This window comes from Pyxicephalus adspersus, chromosome 4 (assembly GCF_032062135.1).
Source record: "Pyxicephalus adspersus chromosome 4, UCB_Pads_2.0, whole genome shotgun sequence".
NCBI classification, from domain to species: domain Eukaryota; kingdom Metazoa; phylum Chordata; class Amphibia; order Anura; family Pyxicephalidae; genus Pyxicephalus; species Pyxicephalus adspersus.
Genome location: NC_092861.1, coordinates 30,020,767 through 30,048,309, shown reverse-complemented (window position 1 = coordinate 30,048,309; position 27,543 = coordinate 30,020,767). Strand labels below are relative to the sequence as shown.

Here is a 27,543-nt window from a genome sequence, read left to right as displayed (position 1 = left end):
CAGCATGATACTTACCCCCACCTAACCCCTAACACTTACCCTTCAGGTAGGTACCTAAGCATAACCTTCTATGTGGTTGCATTCAGCGAAAGATTCAGCAACAGTCAACCATGGCCGATATTTTTTTATGTGTTCACCACACTAAAATACAAATGTGTGTATCCATATATATATATGTTTAATGTATCACTGACAACTTTACTAAAGTTAAACTCCATGTTTATATTCCCTGAAGGATTCACCATAGCTGACATTCTATATACTTTGCTGCTTGAAAACTGCTCAGGACCAATTTAAAAATGTTGGCAACTTTGTTTACACAATTACCAATAAAGTTTGTTTTTAAAAAAAGTGTCAACGTCTAGAAAAACACGAGTTACATTTCTAGAGGGGTATAGAGTATTTTAATCATTGTCTTTACGTCAAAAAGACGCGTTATCTCGTATTTGCACTTACATTGGTCTCCAAAAACATGGCCGCCGCCGAGGACTGCGACGGAACAGATGTGTGGATACCACAGGGAAACATCAATGAAAATTACAATAGTATGTGCTCGGCTGTCAGGCTAATAAATAAGGCATAAAAAATTAAATTTGTTGAGAAATCTACTAATTGTTGTACAGTGTCTTCAGCAGAAGGCAGACATAATGACGAGGTGGTATATCGGCCTCCAGTGTCTGTGTGGGCTTTAGGTGGTGGCAGCGGCGCTGTCAGTGACGTCAGCGCTTGTTGTTGCTTGGCGCGGGGAAGATGGAGGCAGATTGTGGGGTACCTGCTCAGCTATTGAAGGAGTTCCTGTCCGTCACCGGTGAGTGGGGTGACAACGTGGCCATGAATTGTGTGAAAGGTTGTCAGTGGGCTGGTTAAATCCGGGGAGACACCCCCACAGCTGGAGGACCCCTGAAGTCACATGGAGTGCTCAGTGACTGGGGCTGTGGCCCATACTACATACACTGATAAAAATACAGAGTTTATTAAAGGTGATATGTCTTCTTCCTGGACACATTGGGCACATCTAGGAAGGGGCCTATTCTTCCAGTAGTAGTTATTATTATTATTAATAAATTTATATAACGCCAACATATTACGTAGCGCTGTACAATAAATAGTTTAAAACCAACCTGTCAAAGCATAAATGACAATGGCGAATGTTGATCTGTTTCTGAAAATTCCACTTCTGATGTTGTTATCCACTGAAACTCATAGATAGGAAGAGTATTGGTAAAGAGGGTCCCCAAACCACCAAAACTATTATTGAGAGCCGGGCCCCTGAGGTTAATATAATAAACAGAAAGAAGGATTTGATATGGCTGAAATGTGATTGTACAAGTTATATACAGTGGTAAAACGAAAAGGAATTACAGTAGAACCTTGGTTATCCCGCAACCACAGGGAATGGCGGTTGCTGGATAAGTGTTGTTTCTGATTAACTGAGGTTTATTCCTTTTTCCTTTTCTCAGCCATTCAGCACTAGACTGGAATAGGAAGACTTGTCCTCGATCGCCTCTAGTGCTGAATGGCTGAGAAAAAGGAAACCCTGATGACGCTTGAGCCAATCACGGAGCAATCAGCGAAGCTCGGCTGACAGCGCTGCTCTATCGATTGCTCCTGCAGCCCTAGTGGAGCTATTGTATGTGTTCTTAGAGGCAGAACACATGCCACAGCTCCGCTAGGGCTGTAGGAGCGATCAATAAAGCAGCGCTGTCCGGTGCCGGTTATCTGAATTTTCTGGTTATCTAAGTTCTGGATAACTGGATTCTACTGTACTTATAGCTCAACAGAGACCATGTGCATAACCCCCAATAATTTAGAGGGTGACAAGGCCTATACTATACAAAGTACAACTCACTTGATCTTAAAGGTTGTTACAATATACTGGCTGAACTGGATCCTTAGTCCCAATGCGTTTCGCCGGTTCCCTCAGTGGGAAACCAGTGACAATACCATTCAGTTGTAAAGAATGACTTGCCAATGATGAGGCATGTGAAAGAAGAAAGAAACGCTGTGTTTTACAAGGCATAGCCTGGCAGAACAGACTTTTTATTAATAAACACCTGACCCCTATGCAGCGTTCTCCCCAGCCTCCTATAGCTAGACACACCCCACTGCACTTTGCGGTAACCATCTGGCTGTATTAGGGTGGTTACTCAAATGCTGGGTCACAATACAGAGGCACTGGACAGCTGGGGTATATTACAAAGACAATGGTAAAATTTAGACATACTGAGAGGGTGGGCATTACTCCCACATCTCCATAGCAAAGTACGGTGATATGTGTTCAGCTTTTATTTGTTCATTCATGTGTCACTGGAAACTATTACAAAAGATTGTTTCCATCGACAATTTTCTGATACTTATTGGGCAAATGTATGGGGCATAAAGTAGAACTAAACCCTAGGGATACTTACCTGTCCCTGTTCTGGCACCACCATCTTCTCCCTTCTTTAGTTCCACATTTTGATCTTTGGCCATCTTGATGTAGCTCCCACAGAAATGCTAAGCATCACATGTACAGCTCAGTGAATTTTGTCACATGCACATTGATCAAGCAAGTAAAAATACTTATTGCAAGATTGACATTGCCTGTCCCTGTGTACAATAAGAACCTGCCTAATGCCAAATTTATAAAGTACTTTTATTCCAGTTTAAGCAAGCTGAAGTCTAATTTTTTTTTCTTGGATTAGTTTATCAGTTGTAGGTCTTAATATGGGTTGTGAAGGTCTGCTTGGGAACAGCGAGTGATGGGCAGCTGTGTGATGATGGCACAGTGTCATGTCCGTGCCAAATTTTACTTGGAAGTTGTGATGTCCGCTGTTGCTTGACACTGCTTTAAAACCCATCAATTGCCAATGGATGATCTGTGGCAACAATAGGAGGAACGACCAAGGCAGGCACAACACTTTGCTTAAAGCAGGTCTCCCGCTGAGAGCAAATAGAAGCTGCTCTTGCTAAATTTAATGTGAAGAATGCTATTTGCCTGGATGTAAAGGTGATCTTTTAGTGTCAGTAGTCACACCTCAAACAAGCACGCAGATAACAATTTAATATTTGGGTGAACACCTGAGCTGTATACTGGTTCTGGGTCAGTGAAATCGGACAGTATTAAAGGCAGAGTATCACAGTATTTTTTTGGTACAGAAATGGCAGTTTACCTAGACTTTCAATGAAAGATTCTCTTTAATTGGCCACTTTGGAGTAGTTCATGGACAACCTCCAGCTGTGAATGGAAGCCATACATATAGCAGAAGGGGGAGACATCCTGACAGATTACCTTTTAGTTATGTAGATTTGGTGTGTGCTGGATGTTCCTGCTTACACAACAATCCAAAAAATATAAACCTATGGAATGTCTGGATGTTTGTTTTGTTTTACAGTTCCTGGGTTAGAACTTACTTTTTTGGGGCGGTGTTCTTGCGTATCAGACTAAACCTACATTTTTTTCCAAAATAAATATGCATAAAGAGCTTGTCCATTTCCTGACAAAATGATTTTTATTTTTGCATCTCAGAGAGATTTTCCTTCCATTCGTGTTCTGCAGAAAATGTGAAAAATGTTCTGCAAAATGATGAAAAAGCCACACCTTTACAGTTGTTATGGGAACCAGTGTCCCCATTGGATGATTTCCTTTCTATTCCTGTTCTTGTGGCTATATATTCAGTAAGGCGATGTGAAGATTAGTAATTATCTGCTAACTTCCATACATTTAGAAACTGTTCAATTTGTATATTACTTTGACCTTTTGATATGTTTGTGAATGAAGGAGGTCCTTAATATATATATATATATATATATATATATATATATAAAATCTACTTGTTTAACAAAGTTTAAAATTTGTTGTTTCCACACAGGAGCCAGTGAAAGTGTGGCCAAGCATATGTTAGAAGCATGTAATCACAACTTAGAAATGGCTGTCACTATGTTCCTGGATGGAGGTGGTGTTGTAGAAGAACCAAGCACAAGTTCTGCTGGGGCATCCACTGCCCGTCCCCCTGCTGAGTAAGTTGATAATGCCTTCCTTTCATGTGGTACTGAAGCCTAATATTGGAGAACAGTCTTGTATTGATAGTCATCCTTATTGTACAGTACAGTTTATCACATGAGTGTTTGGCTTAAACATGGATGCTTGAGCTTGGTCCAAAAATATTAGTGGTCTATTTATAAAGCAGTGAATGTGACATACACCAAACAATCTCTGCCATTGAAAACCAATGGACCAGGGAACATTTTCAGAGAATGTTAACAAATGTCAGATTTGCTGCTATATAAATACAGGTGGTCCCCGGGTTACATAGGAGATAGGGACTGTAGGTTTGTCCTTAAGTTGAATTTGTATGTAAGTAGGAACAGGTACATTATTTTAATAAATGCAATTGGGTCAGATGTTTATCTCAACATAATATTAGGCAGCGTGGTGTCAGTTACTCTATAAAATCAGAAAACAAAGCAAAAAAAAAAAACTTTTTTAGCACTTAGACATTCATTAACTTCTGGAGCAAGCTGTGCTTTGATATTCAAAAAGAAACAACTGCAGAGTCTGTGTTAGTCATTAGTTATAGGATGTTACATATCAGCTCAGCTCTTAAGATCACCCATAACCTCAGCTTTGTTTAGTAAAAAATGTTTTCTGCAAGTCACAGGCAAACCGTCCCCCTCCCCCCATCAAGCCCCTGTCCTGCACACAAGCAAGCAGGGAAGCCCCGTTCTTATCTAGGAGTCATCCATATGTCGCATGTCTTTAACTTGGGGTCTACCTGTATACACCTTTATATGTTTTTATTTTATCTTAAAAAAGGGTTTGTCAGCCTGAAGTGTGTTTGAAAAATGCTTTTACCTAAAGGTGTGTTGTGGTCTTTTTATATTGTGCCAGGGTACTGGTTTACTTACCAGTCCCTCAGTATTGTCTGTGCTTTAGATTCATGAAGGTGAGAGGCTGAGAAACTGAGATAGCACGGCTGAGTGGGTGTAAATCCCCAATACCCCGAAAAGAAAAAAAATCCAAAGATTTAGCTGGAAATTACAATGGAAAACCTCTACTATAAGTGAAGGTATTCTGCAACTGTCATATTGATATGACAAATAAAAACACATGATTTTGTTCAACTGTTTTGCATGATTCCTTTATGTTCGGTGTAGGGTAAGTTGCGTCTTAAAACCATCCATCAAATAATAGTGCTTTCAGCCCTTCATTATTGTCCAGTAGAATCCTCATGCATTTTTTTCCAAAAGGGTTAAATGTTTTTATTGTACCAGTAGTTGGTTTTCTTCAATAAAATTCGATCTTTAGATTATTGCAGATGAGAAGACACAACTGTTTACATAACTGGAGGAATCTAAACAAAACTAGTAAACATTTTAAACAATTTATACACAATGTAAAAATACATCAAGCTCACCAGCTAGCTAATAGTAGCTAGCTAGTAACCCACATTGCCTCATATTGTGTGTTACTTCCCCCACCTCCTAGATTGTAAGCTCTTCTGGGCAGGGTCCTCTCCTCCTCCTGTGTCACTGTCTGTATCTGTCTGTCATTTGCAACCCCTATTTAATGTACAGAGCTGCGCAATATGTTGGGGCTATAAAAATTCTGTTTATTATTAACAACATATGAGAACTTTATTTTGAGACCCTTTATAGCAATGAATAAATGCCTGGCAACCACAGTAGCAATTCTGGTTGGTTACTACGGGAAATATCTTTTGTTTTTACTGCAGATTTAATTTCCAAGTATGCTAAACTATGCTATATACACTGAGCATCATGCATAAATAATTAAACTGTATTTATAAAGTGGCAACATATTACGTGGCGCTTTACATTAAATAGGGGCTGTAAATGACAGATACAAACTGACACAGGAGGAGAAGGCATTCAGCCTGCATTAAATGGTATATTAAATACCATCTGTTATCCTAAATTATCAGGTTATACCTTTTATTGCTTTATTTCAATTTCTTCTTATTCCTATAGAGACGATGTGCGAGCACCAATTCCACAGAAACAAGAAATCCTTGTGGAACCTGAGATGTTTGGAGGTAAGAGGTTTGCACGTTGTGAACCGTAACCTGGTTTAAATCCCAAGAGTGTAGACCAGGGGTGCCTAAAAGGTGGATCACGATCTACCAGTAGATCGCAAAGGCAACCCGAGTAGATCGCGGAGCCCTGCCTTTCAAAATAAACTCTACCGCGCACAGGAGTTATTCAGTCCAAATACCGGTCCACCATGACTGATGATCATTTGGAAGTCTGTTTGAGGCTGGCTACCAGCAACTACTGTCTGGACTATGCAACTTTGGCTGATTCGATTCAGTTTAAGACGTCATTGGAGTAAGGTAATGGCCAAAATTGTACAGAATTGTATTGTGCCATGCATGTTCATGCTGTTATGCAAGGTAAACAATATATATTTTAAATATAAAGTATTCTCTGTATATGCGGTATAAAAATATATGTTTAGCTTTTTTTAATGTTGGTAGATCATTTTGACTTTTTAGGTCATTTTAAAAGTAGCTTGCAAGCCAAAAAAGAGTGGGCACCCCTGCTGTAGACATTAATCTGTTTATATAGTGAAAGAAGGCATGGCATCAGCTGCATCAGTTAGAATCTTTTAACTGGCAAAAGCTCTGCATTGTATCAAAGGTTTGACCAACAATACTTCTGGTATAATTACCCGTATAATGACCTGAAGTCTTTGAAACCTTAATACCAGTTAAGTTGACAATAACTGACAGATATGGTAAAATACAAATTTCTGGTTTTACAACAAATTGTTTTTGTGAAATTTTCAAAACTCACTTTTTACACACTAATGTAAAAGTGACACGTACAAGGCAGCACATTTCTTTCTTGAACAGGGTTACACACATTTCAGCCTTGGCTGTTAAGATGGGTACAATGTTCAAGAACCACATTGATTGGTCAGTGAGTTGGTATCCTCAGAAATAGTATTACTCATGGGTGTATGCTTTAAGACCTTGTGTGAAACATAGGGCCTGATTTATTAAAGCTCTGTAGGACTGGTGAAAGTAGACTGTTATGGGAGAACCGTGTGATCCAGCAAACTTTGAATGGATAGAAAACATTTGCCAACTAATAGCAATTCATCTATTCCAGTTTTGCTGGATCACCCAGGATCTCCCATGATAGTCTACCAGTCTATACTAAATCTGGCCCATAGTCTTTATAGTGTTGTGTTTTTGATTTTTTGAGAGATTTTGGAGGCTATATGTTTATTCTTCTACATTATCACAGCAAAAGTTTCTTCATAATTCATATTGCTAATTAAAATTTCTGCTGCTTCTATTAGCTTGGCTCTGACCCTTATGTACATTTCAAATAAATGAATTTGTTTCTGTGGCATGTTAACAGGATGTCAAGTCTCTATCTCTTTTTATGTTTACTTTAAATCAGCTCCTAAAAGACGAAGACCAGCACGTTCAATATTTGATGGTTTCCGGGATTTTCAGACTGAGACTAGTAAGTAAAATATTGCAGATATCTAGTTAGGCACTGGACAGCAACAGAGAGCTGTTTGTTAGAAGCATTTATCAAAAGTATATATATAAAAATGTATCTTTTTAAAGAACCCGCAAGCACAGAATACGTGTTCAATGTGCCTGAAATGCACTGGGTTTCTAAGCCCTGTATTGGATCAACAACATGCAGCATTTTTGTAGACTGAGAATCCCTCCCTCAATTTTTTTCAGCCAGTTACATTCTTGGGTCATTACAACCTAAAGGCTAAACTTTCTATGGTCCAAGATAAGAACTAGGAGGGCTAACCAGGGGTTAAATCAGGCATGGGCAAACTACGGCCCAAATGGGGATGTTTTTCTGGTTCTTTGGGTGTTCCGCAGCTCTGGCAGGTGCCACCCCGAGCAGGGTCAGAAGAAGGACCCCGCCGGGGGGGGTCGCACCAGCCAGAGCCGCGGTCCCTGCACACAACCCACCCACTCTCCCATTGCAGGCTCAGATCTGCGATAGAAGGGTGGGCGGGGTTTTGCTATCATGACGTTACGTTCAGGGGCATCATGATGGCATAACCCTGCCTAGTCTACCATCGACCTGGCCCCTCTGGCCAATTTTGTTTCAGATTGTGGTCCCTGACTAAAAAAAGTTTGCCCACCCCTGGGTTTAATCATCCTATCATCACCCCAGCAAGTGAGCAAGTCTGAGCCTGCGATGGGAGAGTGGCGGGTTGTATCCAGAGACACACCGCTCTGAGCCTGCCATCAGTACAGGAGACATGGTCTGCGGCTCTGGCCTGTGCACCCCTCCCCAAGTGGGGTCCTTCTCAGCCAGGGCCCACCTGTGAGATGGACCGGGGGTTGGGCACCCCTGTGCTAAATGAAGAGATCTTTTTCACATACAGGAACATTTGTTTGAATGATTTAGCATATAATATGTCTGGTATATATTATGTTCAAATGTTTTGGTTATATCTTATATCCAGCTTTTTTTATCTATTTGTAAATGAGAAATAGGCCTTCTATGCAAAACTTTCAGGATAGATCCTTTCAGGTTTATAGTTTTATAATAGTTGGTCTACTATTAAAATCATGGAAATTAATTACTATTTTTTTACCATGTAATAGCTAGTATGTAATGTTTTGTATTTAATTTGTATATTTCCTGTTATTCCTTTTAAACCTACAATATTTTTTTTCCTGGTTAACCATGTTTATTTTAAAATCTGGTAATGTAGCTAGGTATTGGAGTTTTACCTAGATCTATGTCTAGATCCTATTCATTGCACCTTATTTCATTTTTGTGTAGCAGCATTGCCTAGCACTCATAGATGCAACAGGTTTCTAATCATATTAATATGTCTGTCTTACTTTGGGGCATTGCAGTTCGTCAGGAGCAGGAGTTAAGGAATGGAGGAGTGGTGGATAAAAAACTAACTACATTGGCTGACCTTTTCCGACCGCCTATAGACCTTATGCATAAAGGCAGTTTTGAGACGGTATGTCCATGGTTTGCATGATTCATGGGAGATTTTGGTTGTCCTGTGTATTTCTTTAAGGCATGAACTACTTAAGTTTTCCACTGCATGAGATACCTTTCTGGATGGCTGTATCTGTGGCTTTTGGATTTCACAATAAAGCTGGGGTATCTGAAGAAGCCTGACTGCTATCTGGCAGTTGTGGTTGATCTTACAAGATCATATCACCAGAATGCCACTCTAATAGGCTTTCTATCATCAGACAAGTGATTTTAGTGAGCTGTATGGAAACTAGTCTGTAATTTCTTGAGCATTGACAGAAACCCTTTTTAAATATATGAAAACCTTATGAAATCAACAAATCTGAAGAATCTAAAAGGAACTTTTATATTATTCCTTCATCAACAATATATTTCCCTTAACTAAATAAGCCAGTTGCCATGAGGAAATACCTATAATTGTTTTTATTTTAAATAGCAGACAAAGTGCACTGACAATAAATGTCATTTTTGCAAATGATCATGTCCTCACTAACTAGCGTTTTGTAAAAGTCTAGAGGACAGATCTTCATAGATAATAGATAGATAATATAGATAATATGAGCCTTAATTGGACATAATTAACATAACATGGACATATTTGAAAGGTTTAAAAGTCAACCACCAATGATTTAGATATGAAAAGTGTATCTGTTGGAATTTTTTTTTTTTTTTTTTATATAACCTTGGCCTACATGTGAGAAGTTCGTCTACCTGTTCATTTACACTGCTAGTTTTGTGTCTGCTGTGGAAATAGTTTGCTTCCAGCAGTAAATTCTACCTATTTGAAGCTTGTCACAAAGTAAGCCTGTCACATCATGACATAATTGGCATTCCATCACATGTAGATGCCATAAAGAGCTTCCCATAGCATCTTTTACAAATAAATCTTCCGTCCACCTTGAAATGCTTCAGTCTTTGAAACATTCTGAATTTCAACTTCAGCTTGGAGCTTTACAGCACCAAGACATAAGTTTAGCATGTGTCTTAAACTGTCTCTCGACTGGTACCAAGAGGAAGAGTTAAAAATAATATACTTGACACTACATTGTATTGTCAGCTGTGAAAGTCATGAGCGGTAACCCCGAATGTGTCTCGGGGTAAAAAAAAAAACAAGCTGAAAGCGGTAACCCCGAGTCACATTCAGGGTAGTTAAAAAAGTAAAAAACAAACACTTACCTAGTCCCCACAGCGTCCTCCAGTGTCCTGCCATCCTCTGGTCACATCCTCTTTGTCGATCTGTCCCCCGGGGAGTGCGCTGACGTTCCCCGGGAATTTTAAATTATTTTTTATTGCATTCAATACAAAATAACTGTATTTAATGCAATACACTGAATTTATGTCTAAAAGCAGTGCATTGACTTTCATGAAAATTTCCTTTACAGTAAAATAAAGTTTGAAACACAAAATCATGGCAAAATGTATTAAATTTATTTTAATGTATTTAATTTATTATTTTGACATGATTTTGTGTTTCAAACCTTATTATACTCATACTAATATATTATACTGTAATATACATTTTCATTAAAAACAATGTACCACTTTTATACATCCAGACAGAAATGAACCGTCCAGGAGGTTAAAGCTTTAGGTCTGCAACTTCTATCCCAACATTCAAAAAGTTACACGTCACTTTTGACCAAACTTTGTTCTTTAAAAATTTGTGCTATGGCCACACAGCAGCAGTGTACCTGGGAATGGAAAACTGGTTTCACACCAGTCTGTAAGTCTGTAAGGGTCCCTATTGTGCTTTACCATACTTCCAACGGTAAAAATCAGACTTGTGTAAATAAACTTTCACCTGATATTTAAAGTGTTTTGTTATGCACCTGCAGTTCGCATTTTATCACAATGCTCAGATTCTAGGCTACAAGTCAATGATTATTGTTATGACTGCTTGTTGATTGATGATCTAGATAGGCAGAAACAAAGTTAACTTTTTGTAAAAAGGAGAGAAAACTTCCATCTTGTATGGAAACTTTGTACTTTCTTTTAAGGAATGCTGAATTAGAATAAAAACATGATAATAGCATAGGTAGTTTTGCTATTACACATGTTATTTTTCTAATTTCAGAATGCCTTAAAAGAAGAAATAATATGCTAGAAGAGGAAATCCACAGGTGACACCATAACTCAAAGTGACGGGACTCAAATTTCTCAAAGTCAAAGTCAACTATAAATTCTGAAAAGTGTGAGTTGAGTTTATCTCTGGATTCCCATAAAACAGACAGAAACACCATGCTAAATGTAACAGATGCTTTATGATTTGTGGTTGTGTAATATCTGCACTGAAGCTAACCAAGTCCTTCGCCTATCAGCTCCCCCATCCCAGAAGTGGCTTGAAAACCTTCCAATCTTCTAATTGATAATATAAATACTGAGCAGGTGTTGTTGGTTGGGTGACCTACGATACTAACAAAACCAGCTCGTGAAATTTCTGGACTTGTTCTGTGCAATGTTGGTTTTCTGATGCACTGAATTTCTCCACAATGTTTTCACCTATTGAGCTCATTTAGCTCACATAATGCTTGTTAGGTTTATGTAAACAAGGAAAATGGCACCAAAACTTGTTTTTTTTTTCTTTTTTGTAAGTTTATCTAAACACTTTAATATTCATAGCCTTTTTAATTTATGGAACAGGGAAATGTACATTCTTATTGTTCTTTTCCAATAGATTTCAGTGGTGCCGCTTTTTTTTTTCTCTTGTCCAACCCAACAATTGGAGATATTGTAGCAGTCACTTAGAAGTCAGTATAATGGATGTACTGGCAAGGCTACCTGAAATGTATTTCACCTCTCTGTTTATAAATTACAGGCCAAGGAATGTGGACAGCTAAAGAACAAGTGGCTGATGATAAACATACAGAACGTGCAGGACTTTGCCTGTCAGTGTTTAAATCGCGATATATGGAGTAATGACTCTGTAAAGTCTTTAATACGTGAACATTTCATTTTCTGGCAGGTAAGTGAACTCCCACTAAATATTGTTATAACTTTATAAAGAGAATAACTTAGGCAGGTAAAACAGGACTAAATTAAACACCGTCTACAATTGTGAATAGTCCATGTTTTATTTGCCAGCAAGTTCAAAAAAAAGTATTTTTTTTTTCACAGTGACAAGCACAAAATTAAAATCATGTTTTAAATAAATTTGTTTTCTAGGTAAGTCTGTTTACAGGTAATTTAAACAGCATTTTTGGCATGTTTTATATGAAAGGCTTATGCCATCATTTTAAAGGGAATTGCTTACATCGTTCTAACTGTGTTAGCAAAAAAAGCCACACAGATGTTGAAAAGAAGAAAATTAAATATATTTAATATTATTATTACACAGTATTTATATATCACTGACATATTATGCAATGCTTAACAAAGTCCATAGTCATGTCACTAACTGTCCCTCAAAGGGAATTCTAATGTCCCTGCCTTAGTCATATGTCTATAATACAGTCTAAAGAAAATTTTAAGGTGAAGCAACTTAACCTAACTGCATGATGAACAAATGAATGTGGAGCAATTATAAAATTGTCTATATTCACTTATTGTCATGTTGTTTAATGGGGTTTGGTAAAGTTAGTGGTAGTTGGTCATCTTCATTTGGACTTGTTCTGTCATATTAAAGATGTTTCACAACAAGGCACTGCCTTCTTTTATAGTCAACAGTATTTTTTTTTTTTTTTTTGCTGAATGGGAAGAAGCTGCAGAAGACCCAACTTCTCAGTAACCATCCAAAAACATCTGGTTGGTTACTGAAATGTGCCGGGTGGTGCATTTGGCCAAAAGGGGCTGGGGAGAAAACTGGACATGTAGTTTTTACTGTAAGGCACAAAAGCTGGGCAATGCAGTCTGGCATCTGTTGTTCTTCTTACTTTGGCTGTCACATGGTCACATTTAATTGACCCTTCCACTGTCTGAATTCAGAGATGAGAGTAAAAGATATGCAGTGCAGTGTGCAAGCCAATTTTGGCCATAAAACAAATATTCTGTTTGTCATCTGCCTTCTATACACTTACTATATTCATTGTATTTCTGATGTCACATTTTCCAGAATATTGCTAGTTATTTTCTGCTGCTGAGAGCAAATAGGTTTCTAAGTATTTAGGTCCTTTTAAAGTAAGAATATTGCTACTAGATTTGATTGCTGTGGAGCACTCCACCTTTTTTTTTTCTTTAATTTTTCTAACTGATGCCTGTTTGTTGTACTACACCATTGTTGATCATACTTTATATCAAACACTCAAATGCTCAAAAGTCCTGGTTCACATTTTTATATTTTGATGTTTAGAAACAATGTTTCATGCTTTGATTACACAGGTATATCATGATAGTGAAGAAGGACAGAGGTACATTCAGTTCTACAAGTTATCTGAATTTCCTTATGTTTCCATACTCGACCCTCGTACAGGTGAGTATGATTGGGGAGCTTATTTTGCTGTTTGTCATTGTTTCTTTCATGTTCTCTCTGATTGCAGCTTTTTGTTTGAACAGGTCAGAAAATGGTTGAGTGGCACAAATTAGATGTGAGTTCCTTCTTGGAGCAAGTTACTGGGTTTTTAGGGGAGCATGGCCAACTGGATGGTCTCTCCAGCAGTCCACCAAAGAAACGACTACGTTCTGTGAGTTGAAATACACTTTTTTCATATATTGTACTTTTTGTATAACTTTTATGTTCCTGAATGATGGACTGTCACCTTATTGCCTATATCTACCAACTGTAAGGTGTCATAATTTTAACATTTACATGAGACTAGTTGTTAAATGTGAAATAAACAGCTTGTCATTACCCTAAGTGAATTATTAATATTACTCCTATCTATAATTCATTAGAGGTCAGATAAGAGTATTTGTGTCTTTCATCATCTTGTGGATTCCCAATAGGAATGCTGACCATGTCTCAGTAGACAACTGCCATACTTGCTCCTTATCTTTCTTCCACTCAATATAGATATTTAAACTTATATACAATGCATTTATTTTCTGCTAATTTGAAGTTCCATATTTACAACTGCTTATGTAAAAGGGCAGTCCAATTTCCCAAGGCATCACTGAATTCTACTTGACACTACTTTTTATATGAAGCAGAGCAACCTTGTGGTTCAGTTTGTCTTCACTGGACAATCAGATGAAGGATCGGGGCCATTTTAGTTGGAAGAGCATGTGTACATCAACATGTTAAAAACATCTGGCCACAGTAACTGAGTGAGCTGTATCATGTGTCTGGGCTAGGTAAAAATGATCATTCCAACATCACACTAGTGTCCTACTTTTCATCACACTAGTGTCCTTACTAATTTGATCTATTTATTTTCCAGTTCCATAATTTTCCTGACTAGTTGTATTATCCTTTAGGAGAGCCTTATAGATGCCAGTGAAGACAGCCAACTAGAAGCAGCAATACGTGCATCCTTGCAGGAAACGCACTTTGACTCAACAACGACAAAGCAAACTTCTCAATACGAGGAGGATTCTGACCCAGAGTTGTATTCTGGTAGTGAAGAGTTTATCTCTGTATGTGGATCTGATCATGAAGAAGAAGAAGAGGAGAGGCCTGTGGAAACATTGCCAGAATCAGAGACTTGCAGTAGTAAATCTAAGAAGGCCTCATCCAAAAATGCCAATCACAAAAGAGAGGAACAGTTAGAAGAAACTGTAGAAGATACTGCCGTGGAACCAGACTTTTCAAGCCAGCAAGCACACTTAGAAAAACCTTCCAAATCTAAAACTGAATCTTGTGCAGAAGAACATAAAAATCCAGACCCAGCAGAAGACATTCCTGATAATAATGGTTAGTACTGTAACATCCTTCTCTCTGGTATTCCACTAACCCGACTCTCTTCTCTACAATCTATTATGAATGTTGCAGCCAGACTCATCCATCCTTCCCACCGCTCCTCTTCTGCTGCATCTTTTTGTAGTTCTCTTCATTAGCTTCCATTTCACCTTAGAATCAAAGTCAAGCTGCTGTGCTTTGCCTTCAAATCCCTACACACTTTTTGTCCCACATACCTTTCTGACCTAATAAAAATTACTCCCCTAGCCACTCTGTTCGCTCCTCCAATGACCTACTAATGACTTCCTTACTCATAACCTCATCACACGCACAGCTCCAAGACTTTTCTAGAGCTTCACAACTCTCTGGAATGGTATTCCTTCTCCTATTCAGCTTATTCCTACTTTCTGCTCATTTACTAGAGCAATCACAACCCATTTTTTCAATTTATCTTCAAACTGTCTTCTTCTGTCTCCTAAAACCATCATTACTTGCCACTTCTACATATCTCCCTTTCTAATGTGTCATACTTCCCCCTCACAGGTCCTCTCCTCCTGTGTCACTGTCTGTATCTGTCTGTCATTTGCAACCCCTATTTAATGTACAGCGCTGCGTAATATGTTGAGGCTATAAAAATCCTTTTTATGAACAATATTAATAATTATACTTGCTCTCCCTCATATTACAGTAAACCTTTTAAAGGAAAGTAAAGCTTTTTTTTAATTCTGTGTAATTCTGTGTTATGATCATATTTCAACATTCAATCATTTTCTGCATTAGGACCTAAAGCAAAGTTAATGTTACGGTACCCTGACGGAAAAAGGGAACAGATTACGTTACCAGAGAAAGCCAAGCTAATGGTAAGTATGCAGTCTATTTCAAAAAAAGACTAAAACACATGTCAAAAGGGAATAAAAGTGGTTTATGTGTGTGTGTAGTAATTATATATAGTTGCTGCGCATGTTTAAAGTGTTATCAATGGTAATGTATGTTGTTTTTATATTTGTCTACATGCTTGGTATAAGAGAGATACTTTAGGTACAGTGTTTTATTCTAACAAAGGTCAAGATTTATATATAACATTGTTCCCATCTTTCCTGGCAGGCTTTAGTAAAACATGTGCAGCTGAAAGGTTACCCCAACGAACGGTTTGAGCTCCTTACAAACTTTCCCCGACGAAAGCTATCACATTTGGACTATGATATCACATTACAGGAAGCAGGCTTGTGTCCTCAAGAGACTGTATTTGTACAGGAAAGGAACTAAAAACCTTCAAAATTTCCTTATTTTCCCCATCTGTTACTTTGTTACTCTTATAATTTTTGGGTCCTTTGTTTGTGTCTTATCATCAATCCATATCATTTGGCAGTGGAAAGCTTCAGAGATCCACAGCACTTACTGAGAAGAGCGCAGAGCTGTACACTTTGAAGAAACAGAATTTTTGTACATTGAAAGCTTCTACCCTTGTCACTTCATAAGTCTTATCTCTTTGTTTCTGTCGGATAAATCAGTGCACGCCCCTTCCTCTGTGGACACCAGGTACTATTCACCGCCCTTTCAGGAAATGTACAGCTCAAGTTATATCTGGATAGTCATATATATATTTTTTTGTAAGAATTTGGAATTTCAAGGATATTTTGCAGATTGATTATTTATTACTCGTTGCTGCAGATATTGCAGATGTGCTTTTGTTTTATCTTAGACTCCTGTCCTTTGCATTTTTATTTTCTTTTTTTCCAGTTAGAGCCATTTTGATTCCCAGTTTTCCATGTGTTCTTCCAGATACATGAAGAATTTTAGTTGATGCCTGGGGACTGACTAGCAAACCAGTTTACTAGTCACTTTGCTACTAAGCGGAGTTCAAGAACTGCCATTGGGGTGGAATAAGAGTCATTATTATTATTACTGCTTGGAGACTTTCAGGCATACTTGAAAATGTCTGTATATTGCTTTTATTAAAACGGTTTCTGAAACATTTCTAGGATGTACTGTGAAATCACATTCCTAGTGATGTAATAGGAACAGGCTATAATGTACATCTTTTGTCTTTCTCGTATGTTTTACAATAGGAATGAGAGAGTAATATACTGGAACAGCCTTCAAAATATGGGTGTAATAAAGGTGCCATCTTATCACAGATAAACATATCTACATAAAATATGCACATTGTGGGCGCAACCCACTCAGGGTCATATCATTTTTACCTTTGCATTGATTCTTTGCAAGTTTTTTGTGCTGCATATCCTCATCCTTATGGAACCCTAAGTTACCAAACCCTACAAGTGAAATCTATATATACTCTTTAATATGCACTCTACAGCACACTTTTTTTCTGTTAGCAGTAAAGTGCATCTGGGGTGACTGAAAGGAGGTTTCACAGAACCTAAAACCACAGCTTAATCTGTCTGCAGTATAATAAAATGCTTGTTAGAATGCTTCTTTACTAAAGCATATCAAAAGCAAAATCAATAAAAGTTCCACCGCTCACTAGTCAATTAATATGATGGCTGCATTTATTTCCCTTTTTCAGGCTCATGACACGTGAGCAAAGACAGTAAATATATGTTGGTCTTGCTGTAAATACTGTGTCCTGGGAGCTATGAATACAGTAAAAACATCCTTATCTTTGTGTGAACTACAATTCACTTTGTGGATAAGATGAATTAAAAACATATAATCCACCTTGTGTGACATCCATGGTTGCCTCCAGAGATACAATGAAGAAATGAGTGTGGACATGAAGGCAAAGAAGTGTTATTTGTAGCATTACCAGCTGAATATACACCTACAAAGGGAATATAATGTAACCACCACATCTAAGAAACTATTCTTGATTTATTTTCACTTAGGTTAGCTATTGTATGATAGTGGTTACCTTTATAGCAAATATAACCCCTGTCATAGTTTCAGCAGGTTTCATTGGTCTAAAGCAGTGATTGACAACCTTTTGGAGCTCAAAGACCACTAAATTTAAGTACTCCGGACCTCGCATGCCCGGAGAGCAGTGTCTCACTCAGAGGGGAAGAAACTTCCCCCATAGTGACGTCATGATGCCAAAATCCGCCCACCGCCCCTGCGATGCATATAGGAGACATGGTCGCCGGTGCGCTCCCCCCAGCGGGGTCCTTCTTTTGATCCCGCTGGGGGGCACATCGTCCGGAGTCGCAGATCACTGGTTGGCGACCGCTGGTCTAAAGTGTGTATAGGGTCACCTTTCCGACAGCCCTAGCTGATATGCCTTTCAGGTTAATGACCTCATTAAGTGTTCATGTTAAAAAAAAAAAAAGAAAAGCTTGTTTATAACATTTTTATATTTGTAATGTTATAGCCAAATTTTCTAATTATTTTGGAAATTCCTTCCTACATAGTAGTGCTGTCCAGTGGATTTAGCTTAAAAACTATATTCAAAATAGTGAAATATATTGAAATATGGTCAGTTCAAGGGCATTTACTGTCAGTTAATTTTTTTGGTCAGTTTTTTTTTCCTGTGCAGGGTAATATGAGTCAATTGAGAACACTAACAAACAGCAGCCAAAGGGAGTGCTGCTAGTTCTTTCTTTAAACATTGGTGAAGGCACCAATTGGCTTCTGCTTGCTGTGCCCATTCCCTATTCATTTTAATCTGATAAAGTGGAATGGGAGCTGAGCAGAATAGAGCAAGAGGTGATTGAGCTAGCTGAATAGTGCAATGTGTTTTTTTTTCCAAATTAATGATCAGTGTTTTAAAGATAATAATCATTTGTGCACCCATTGACCAATGTATAGCCAGCAGTAATCTGCATGACATGAAAAATGTATTAAATAGCTGTACATATCCAAGAAACTTTCCACACATTTTTGTAAGCTAAAACAAATGTTTTCATACAAAGTGCATAGAGAAAGGCCATATGTATGTTTTCTGAATTTCCTATAGTTCCTCTAGCTGTCAGCAACAGAGGAACCCATAAATATAAAGAGGAGGTGGATACAAGATGGGAAGAGCTCCTGAGGTATTTAAACAGCTGTACCGCCTCTAGATATACCTTTAATCTGAGATTTGGTACACCTATAAAGTGGAGCTGATTTAATTGTAATGCCCACTTGATTACCAAAAGTGTATATACATGCAACTTTACAAATAACCCAGACTGACTGTCTTCACAATAATCAACCTGCAGGCAGGTTGGTTATTGCAAAATGAACTGGCTGTGTCTCTTCTGCAATAAAACAAATATACCTTCCTGTTCACAATCTTCTTCTTTATAATGTACTTGATGTGTTCATGCACACATCTCTATGTACTGGGGAAGAGGACCAAGGTAAATTTGTTAGCAGCAAAGCAAGAAAATACATAGGTTGTCCCTTCTGTAATAAAGAACCTGTGTGGTTGTACATTTTTTACTTTTTTTTTTAGGTTTAACACTTGATTTTTTTTCTAGTATATCCTTACTTCTTCCATAAAGAATCCTCACTTTGTAGCGGCAGGTTGTCTCTCCACCTTCATCACAGATAACCAGTGCAGTCCTCAGTCTTGGGTTATGGTTTTACCTATGACCCAACCTCACTGGACTGGATGTTGCTATGTGAGCCTGCTGGCATTGCCTTGCACTTGCTCTGATTCTGAGGACCCGTTTCTTTGCTGACTACTGCAGATATAATTCCTTTGGGTCAGAGGTATTTTGCATTAATCGTCAGCACACATATGCAGAAGCTAAAGTGCTGGTACAATACTATTGTAGGCAGCCATATAAGTTTTCAGAGAAGGACTCTGAAAGAAGGATTTTACAGCAAGTATAAACATCCTATTTATTTAGTCATATTTTAGAGACATACACATTGAAGTTTTCTTCAATGTTAGGTGCAGGATTTAGTGTTAAATGTTTCATCCTTTAGTTGTCACTTTTTAATTTGCATTGGTCAGGACAAACGTCAAAGAAAGTTACATTAGATATACTGAAGGCTATACATATTTACTTATAAAATACTACCCATATGAAAATATGTAGTAATAATTGTAAATTGTAGTATTTTATTCCTGGGTAAAGAACAGATATTGTGTTCTGAAATGTTGGATTTTTTTATAGTGGATTATAAGGGAGCATATTGTTTCGGGCTGTTTGCTGCTATCGGGGGGGGGGGTATTAGGAAGCCCAAAAATGTATTTTAAATATCTGTTGTTTTTTTTTTTCTTGGTAGTGGAATTTTGGCACAAACATTTAATTTTTGTATATGTGGCCGACATTATTTAGTTATACCATGTATGAGAATATACATGCACATATAGATTTGTGCCCAAATGGAAAATAAATGAGACCATAGCATATTGGAAAGTTGTCAAACTCTACATATTAGGAAAGATGATCATATGTAGGTCATTATAAGCATTGATGGTCCTTTATATTCAGTACATGCAACAGCTGCTACCATCCTCCTAGAAAACCAGATTGCAAATTCTAGTGCTGCAATTGCCTGGCATTATTAGTAATTTATAGACACAGGGAAATCACCATGGTTTTGGCAATAGTCAAAGGTTAAATGGTTTATGGAGAGAATGGAAAAGCCCCTCTCTGGGATCAATTGTACATTAAATTGTATATTCACAAAAATACTATGAAAAAAGTCACCCCTGGTGAGATACTCTGGACTTACAAGAGGATGGTTAAAAAATGGTATTGTTTATTGGTTGATGGTGACATATAAAGTGTCAAAGTAATATATTAAAGTGATATATTGTCCAAGCCAAGCATGGTGGCGAGTGAGAAAAAGGTAATAATACAGCAAGAAAACACTAATGAATAGTAGTAATACCGCTTATTGTAGTCCAAAGTGCCAGCAAAGGGCTTTAAAAGAAAAACAATGGCTGAAGGAGTCATATGCAGACGCCCAGTTCCATCAGGTGGGAGATGTCGGAAGCATTACAATTTGCTTGGTACCCTGACTTCTACCGTGACGTGATGTTTCGCAGATACTCTGCTTCTTCAGATTTCAGCCAGTAATATGTTCATAAACTACAAATGGACAAATAAGGTTGGGTACAGTATCACAGTCAATAGGCAATATTACATCAGTAAGGAGTCCTTGCAGATTACTGCTATGATTACTAGACATTTGTGTCTTGCTGTAATTGTCTTCCCTTTGCATTGCATAACAATCCCACATATGGTTTCACCCTTAGATATGTAGCAAATATACTTACAGTATTTTATCCTTTTTTTGGTATGCAGTGTGACGTGGATGACTTCCTTCAGTGAATCATTTGCCAGTTGCCACCCACAGACCTGTGACTTAATAATTTATAAACCATGGCAGTCACATGTACCACTCTGTTACAATGAAATGCTCTGAAATAAGGCAAAGTCTAGTGCTTAGTTTAGAAGAGAAAAACAGGAAGAATTATTTTTTGTAGTCATCATTTAAAATAAAGGCCCACAACATTTCTTTTAACAGAAATCTAGAAATGTATGTTTTTTTCCAAAAAATCGTGTGTGCTAAGATATGAATGGTGATGAAACTCTTCTAATAAAAGCCTTGAACATTTCTATGTAAGCATTAACACCTGCTGCTACTGTGCTGTATGTTCAGGCTGATACTGGATTTATAGACTGCTGGATAGAAACAGGTACTTTAGAAAAAAATTATTAGGGCCTTATTACCATCAGTGCATCCTGAATAAGGCAAATTATTTAATAAATCATGTTAATCAGTGTAAAATACAAGTTTTTGGCACTATACAAATCCATAAGCTAATAGTGGTGTAGCTGTGTACCTCTCAGACTTTTTATTTCCTGTTCCCAGACAGAGTTCCTACAATTGTTCACCACCTACTTCCTGTGACTGCAAATTATCCCTCCTATTGTACACATATGGTTCCCACTGTATTGTAGGGGTGCTGGAAAATAAAGTCTGACAATGTATTGTATTACTTTGGGTGTCACCAGGTCCTCTGTGTGATCACTTTTTTAGATCTGCTGACCCATCACTTTGTTTCTGTACTTCTTGGTGAAGAGCAGGCAGATCATTATTAGTAGGGGGTAGCATGGTTCTGTACATGAAGACCAATTATAGCTAACGTGATGTTGTGTCTCCATGCCTTACAGATTTCCAGTGAATGAAAGTGGCTGGTCAGGGAGAGAGGGGATAGATAATGCATTTAACGTTGCCGCTTCTTATACACAACGGGACTGATTTAATAAAGCTCTCCAAGACTAGAGCAGATAGACTATCATGGGAGAACCTGAGTGATCCATGGAATGGAATTGAGGTTGAGGATTAAAAACATTTGCTAAATAAGGAAAATTATTTTAAGAAATCCATTTCAGGTTTGCGGGATCTGGTAAGGTTCAAGTTCAGCTCTCATTTTAGACAAGACTTTAAAATATTTTTATTGCCTTACTTACTTTGACTTTATCGCTTATAATAGTAATAGAAAAAAACATTTCCTCCATATCTGCTTGTTTAAAGTTTATCCAAACCCAAACCTTTTTTAAGTTTGGATAGAATAGGGGATGGTTAAAAACCCATTATGACGATATAATTGTGGCTTTCCTAACATTTGTTCTAGAAAGGTCACCAGGGTGAATATAAAGGGTGAATCTACCCATCAGAGAGAAATAAAATCTTTTTTTTTTATAGGGATTCTGGCTAACCAAGCAACCCCTCAAGTTATATCAAAAATAAAGCAGAAAGCACAGACAAAAACTAACCCTGCAAAAGATTACCATAACTCATTAATGTCCTCTGTGCTCAAAGTAGCAATGTCAGAAGCAATGTCCATTTAGGGACTTAACGAGACTTAGAGTTTCGGTTTACAGTTTTAAAATAAATGCAGCCAAGCAAAAAATATGGAAACACTGAGTTTAGGTGATCAATAAACCAGTCTTTGGAATTTAAGCTCTAAAGGGCAGAATCTTCTATTTTTGTGCCATTGTTTTTACTTGTGTAGTATGCAGGTTTGCCATCTGCAACCTTTATTTATTGTACAGCTCTGCCTAATATGTTGCCGCTTTATTATTAATAATAATGCAAGTTCAGAACAGAGCAGTGGAGGTAAGTGTAAAGCCTCATATCTGTAGATAAACCGACTTAATATGTAAACAGAGATCAGCTCAATACAACAACTGACCTTGACATGCACAAAAGATGCACTGAGTTGCTGATCCCAACTGTTCACCTATTGCTATGTGTTAATTTTTTGCAGTGGGTGTCTATTATGACACTACATCATTTTATTTTTTTTTATTGTGTAAACAGGGATTAAAAAAAGTGTATTTCACTTGAGCTATAAGATGAAAGGTGCAAACAGAAAAAGCCATATTTTGGTAACATGTTTTGCCTGTTGTTCTTACATTCTACTTGTAATTCTAATTTTTTAAAATGAAAATAAACCTCCACTTTTTTTCCAATAGAATAAATGGTGTTGTGTAAATCAGCAAAATTTCTGACATAATTTTATTAGATTCCTATCTGTTTTGGCTATAGTGTTCCACACTTTACATAATCTACAAAGAGAGAGACCAAAAAAATCATTGCGTCATTTCAGCTGCTGCATTTTTATATTTATTAAAGGCTTGTGTATTTGTCACTTACATAATAAAAAGGTTTTTATGTTCATTAGCCTTATGTCTTTTTTGCCATAACTAAAACCAGCGCTAGGTCCCAGGTTCCAATCTCGGCCAGGACACTATCTGCAAGTTTGCAGGTTCTCCCCGGGTTTGCGTGGGTTTCCTCCAAGTACTTCAGTTTCCTCTGACATTCAAAAAAAAACATGCAGTGAGGTTAATTGGCTGCCCTCTAAAATTGATCTTAGACTGTAATAAAAATATATGACTATGGTAAGGACATTAGATTGTGAGCCCCTTTGAGGGACAGCTAGTGACATGACTATGGACTTTGTAAAGCACTGCGTATATGTCAGCGCTAAATAAATAATGTGTAATAATAATTTATCTGTGTTCAAGGTAGACAAGTAATTATTTTCTTGATATACCAATATTGTACATGTTTTACTTGCCAGAGGATTTATAATTGTGTTTATCCAGGATTGTGGTTGAGACACTAGTGCCAGATAACAGATTTATAGTGAGTGACCTCACTATTCTTCGGTACAGCTTTTCAGTACAGCTTGATCACCAACCTACCTTAAATTGGATATTAAAATCCCCATTTGCCCAATGCCATTCTGTTCTATAGAAAGAATAGAAGAATGACCAGTAAGTGATACCCCACTGTGCTTTCTTATGGATAGAAAAATCCAGGGAAGATTGATGAACATTGCCAAGGGACCACTGTACACACGCTGGAGTTTTGCCTAAGACGAACACGACTGTTCCTCGTGGTTTACAATCGTGTAAGTAGCTAGAGGTGGCAGCATACTGATAAGGTAATTATACTCCAATAGACAAAAAAACTTGCTTGATCCTTTACAATAGGCACTGCGTTCTAGACTTTATTTCCTATGAGGTAGTTGGACATAATATTGGATAAGTGGACTTGCCTGCCATAGGAATTGTGATAATGATAGCCTATCACTGGATTCCTGCTATGGGTTTCAATAAAAAGCAAAACACTACTTTCAGTTCAGAATTTGTGGTTTTAGCACAGTCCATGCACTTTAATAGTAGAATACGTTTTCAAAGAGAGAAATAGTAAAGAAATAGGATAAAATAGTAAAAAAAAAGTAATTCTTAAATAGCATTTTTTGAGTTGTTTGAAAGCAACTTGTCTGTTTTCAAATTTAACACAAATTGTTTAGATGAAAAAAAACTGGAAAAGTGAAGTCAACACTCCTAATATGTAGATGTGTTCCAAATTAATGTTTTGTACATGGTAATAAAACATTTTGATCAGAGCGACAGCCAAGTAACTGGTATTTACAGGAGACAAGCTTAACAATGGCAGCCACAGCTTCAAAGGACTACCACTCTGGAAATATCACTAACAACATGTGTCATTATCACTTTCATTAGACAGCTGGGTTTGCATATAATTGTGCAGAAACATCTCAACAAGATTTTGTGAAATGGAGGAATTCATATCCTGAGCACTATAGTTATAATTAATAAATGTATTTAGTTAGCATACAGCATTTATATAATATTTATGAATTTCTGGTTCACAGCGTACCTGTGTCCTACAAAACCACTTATTCAATAACTATGCTAATTTTTCAATATGTATGATATTATACGTCATATATACCCTGTCACTACAAGGCATTGGTTTTCATGTGCATAAGCAGAACTCTAACCAACAAGATAAAAAGACAAAAATAAATATTCTATTAAAAGATGAAAAGATTTTTGCAATGGTCACCTTCAATCCAGAAATGTTTACCCTGTAGTACCCCTTCCTGACACTGGATGGCCTTGGCCTGTATTATATAATCCACTCCTATGTGCCCTGCATGTCCCAGACCAAGATTCATATCCACACTGCCAAAAGGCCTAAATTCTAAGCTAATCACTTCTACAAAGTTCGTGAATGATCTAATGGCTTCAGTATATTCACGGATAGGGAATGACTATGCAGATTAGACTTTAATTTCTAACTTGATTTTGACATTGTTATGTTAGTTCTGAAACATTTTATTTTTAATAAGGACAGCTATGTAGCATCAATTTCTCTGAATACAGGGTTCCTCTAAATTTTTTTATAATTCAATCTCTAACGTGAACTGTAGACAGTTATCACCTGATAAGGAGGGAGTATTCATGAGATGTCCTTTATGACGAAATAACAGAAAAAGAAGCACCAAACGCTAAAGCATTTCTCTCTTTACTTTATATAGGAATGTCATTCTCATCCATACTCGTGACTGCCTCGCAGTCCTATATTTGCCACTTATGTAAAGCCTTTAGATTCCTCTTTTTCTAGCTAAATTTGGCAGTTGTGGTTGAGTCTTGATGAATATATGGAGCTAGAGGGAAGTTATTGAAACACTCTGATTCTATGTAATCTGGAAAACTTCCATCTGACAATTTTCTGACAATTCATCCTGATAATCACTACAGAAGGAGCTCCATAGAAAACCGCAATAGACAGGTAAAATGAATTATATTTGTTTGTATTACATTTTGTGCTCAGTATGTTTTTGCATGAAGCCAGTTTTCTTTTCTTTTTTTTAAGTGTTAAGTAACTACTGCTTGCTGTAATTTACCTTATTTCAGCGATTCCATGACCATTTATTACATAGTGATTTAGGGTACACATACCACAATCTATACTATAGGTCAATTAATCTCCCTTTTTCAAGGATATTAAACAGATATTTTCTTTGAATGATTACCTAAATATACTGCTTGTTAAAGTATATCTAAAAGCTCATTTTTTATAGAGTATTGGTTAAAATGTTCAATGTGTATAGACAGAAGGGAAGGGCTATGATATAGATTATTATTATGTTATTTTTCATTATCTATATCCTATTGGAGAAAATTTCTCTACTTCCTATCTTGGTAACTCAACAAGAAGAATTAAGAAATATTCCTAAAGTAAGGGGAATTTTTATCTTTACACATTTCCACCAGAACATTTGCCCCTAGACTCACCTCTGTGCCTTTCCTAGTGTATCCAAAAATAAGTTGTCCTTACAGACACCTAACAACACCAGCCAAGTTTTTTTTTTCACCTGTGTCCTATTAGGGATTTCTTCACCTGGATGTGAGAAGACATCTCTCAAAAGTAACAATGGTAATGTCTCTATAGATTAAATTTTACCTTGCTTCTTTGATGGTGTCAACTTCTCCCCTGGTTTTTCGGGATCGGGATTTTCAGCCATCCTCACTGGCCAAACTGGAATGATATAACTCCTGTGCCTGACCTTGGGAGTTTTAGCACTGACGTATGCTGAGAATGTACACTGAACTTCACATTAGTAAGATTGTTTTATTGAAGGAGAGACACAGCTTGCTTGCAATTTTTTAGGTTTAAAACATTTTATCAGTCCAGAGTTTATTTTTACTGAATAAGGTATAGCTGTTAACGTGTTTTGTGAACTAATGCATTGGAACACAGCTGCTAGATTTTACTTTTACGTAGGAGAATTTAATGCAAATAAATATGATGATTATCTTAGTAAAGAATATATTAGTGCCTCCTATTCTCTTTATGTAAAGATAGTGGAGAGTTTCAATGCATATGTAAACCCAACCATGAAATCTTATCAAGCTTTAACATGTTATTGTAATTTCAAAAGCAATTTTCCATATTTTTAAATCTATAGCTTTTGGTAATCCTTTCATCAGAAGGTGACATCACTGTGTCCCAACCTATCAGTTATTCTCCTATGTTGTCACCTTATCACACCCCAGCTTCTAATAGAGACTACAAGCAGTTTCAACACAAATTTCATAGGCATGGTACATTGTTGTCACTATTAACCCCAGACTGCATATATGTCGATCGGAAAAAAGGTGTAAAGTGAGAAAACTTTATTATATGTTAAATGGTCTTAAATTATTGTGATACAAAGCTGAATATTAGTTAGCGTTTCAACTTAAATAAAATCCATTTAGTAAAATACTCTTTGCTGCAATGTATCATTTCCATTAAAGTAAAACAAGCCTTTTATTAAATTATACTTCAGATTTGTCTTTCTGAAGATGTGTGTAAGGAAGTGCGCCCAATTGAACGGCCTCTGCCTAACTATCCTGGCCTTGCTGTCAATAACAATTAACATTTTTCTCCTCTTCCCCAACCTTGATGAGTCCTATCTGAGAAAAAATCAGATTGGCAGCCATGCTAGAAGGGTGCCGGGAGTTTGGGCTGGTGGATTGATGGTAAGTGATCTAAATTTGGTCTAAAATGTTATA

The 27,543-nt window shown here is 37.2% G+C and overlaps 2 protein-coding genes across 4 annotated transcripts in view; both read left to right on the top strand.

Moving 5' to 3' along the window:
• The first annotated feature begins 687 nt into the window (after positions 1-687).
• On the top strand, positions 688-23,342 carry UBXN7 (UBX domain protein 7). Its single transcript, XM_072407653.1, has 11 exons — positions 688-808; positions 3,852-3,999; positions 5,971-6,035; positions 7,411-7,476; positions 8,853-8,965; positions 11,801-11,947; positions 13,300-13,390; positions 13,474-13,601; positions 14,335-14,770; positions 15,536-15,615; positions 15,860-23,342. The coding sequence occupies exons 1-11, from the start codon at positions 751-753 to the stop codon at positions 16,019-16,021; spliced, it is 1,494 nt and encodes a 497-aa protein (XP_072263754.1). The 5' UTR covers positions 688-750; the 3' UTR covers positions 16,022-23,342.
• Positions 23,343-23,593: 251 nt separating this feature from the next.
• The window catches only part of TM4SF19 (transmembrane 4 L six family member 19), a 9,713-nt gene continuing 5,763 nt past the window's right edge, over positions 23,594-27,543 (top strand). Inside the window, exons 1-2 of one of the 3 annotated variants that reach the window (XM_072407657.1) lie at positions 23,594-25,774; positions 27,318-27,510. In XM_072407657.1, the coding sequence (XP_072263758.1) occupies positions 27,334-27,510 (177 nt within the window). In that variant the 5' untranslated portion in view covers positions 23,594-25,774; positions 27,318-27,333. Of the gene's footprint in view, positions 27,511-27,543 lie in introns of all 3 variants that reach the window. The other 2 variants (XM_072407655.1, XM_072407654.1) reach the window with 2 other exon arrangements.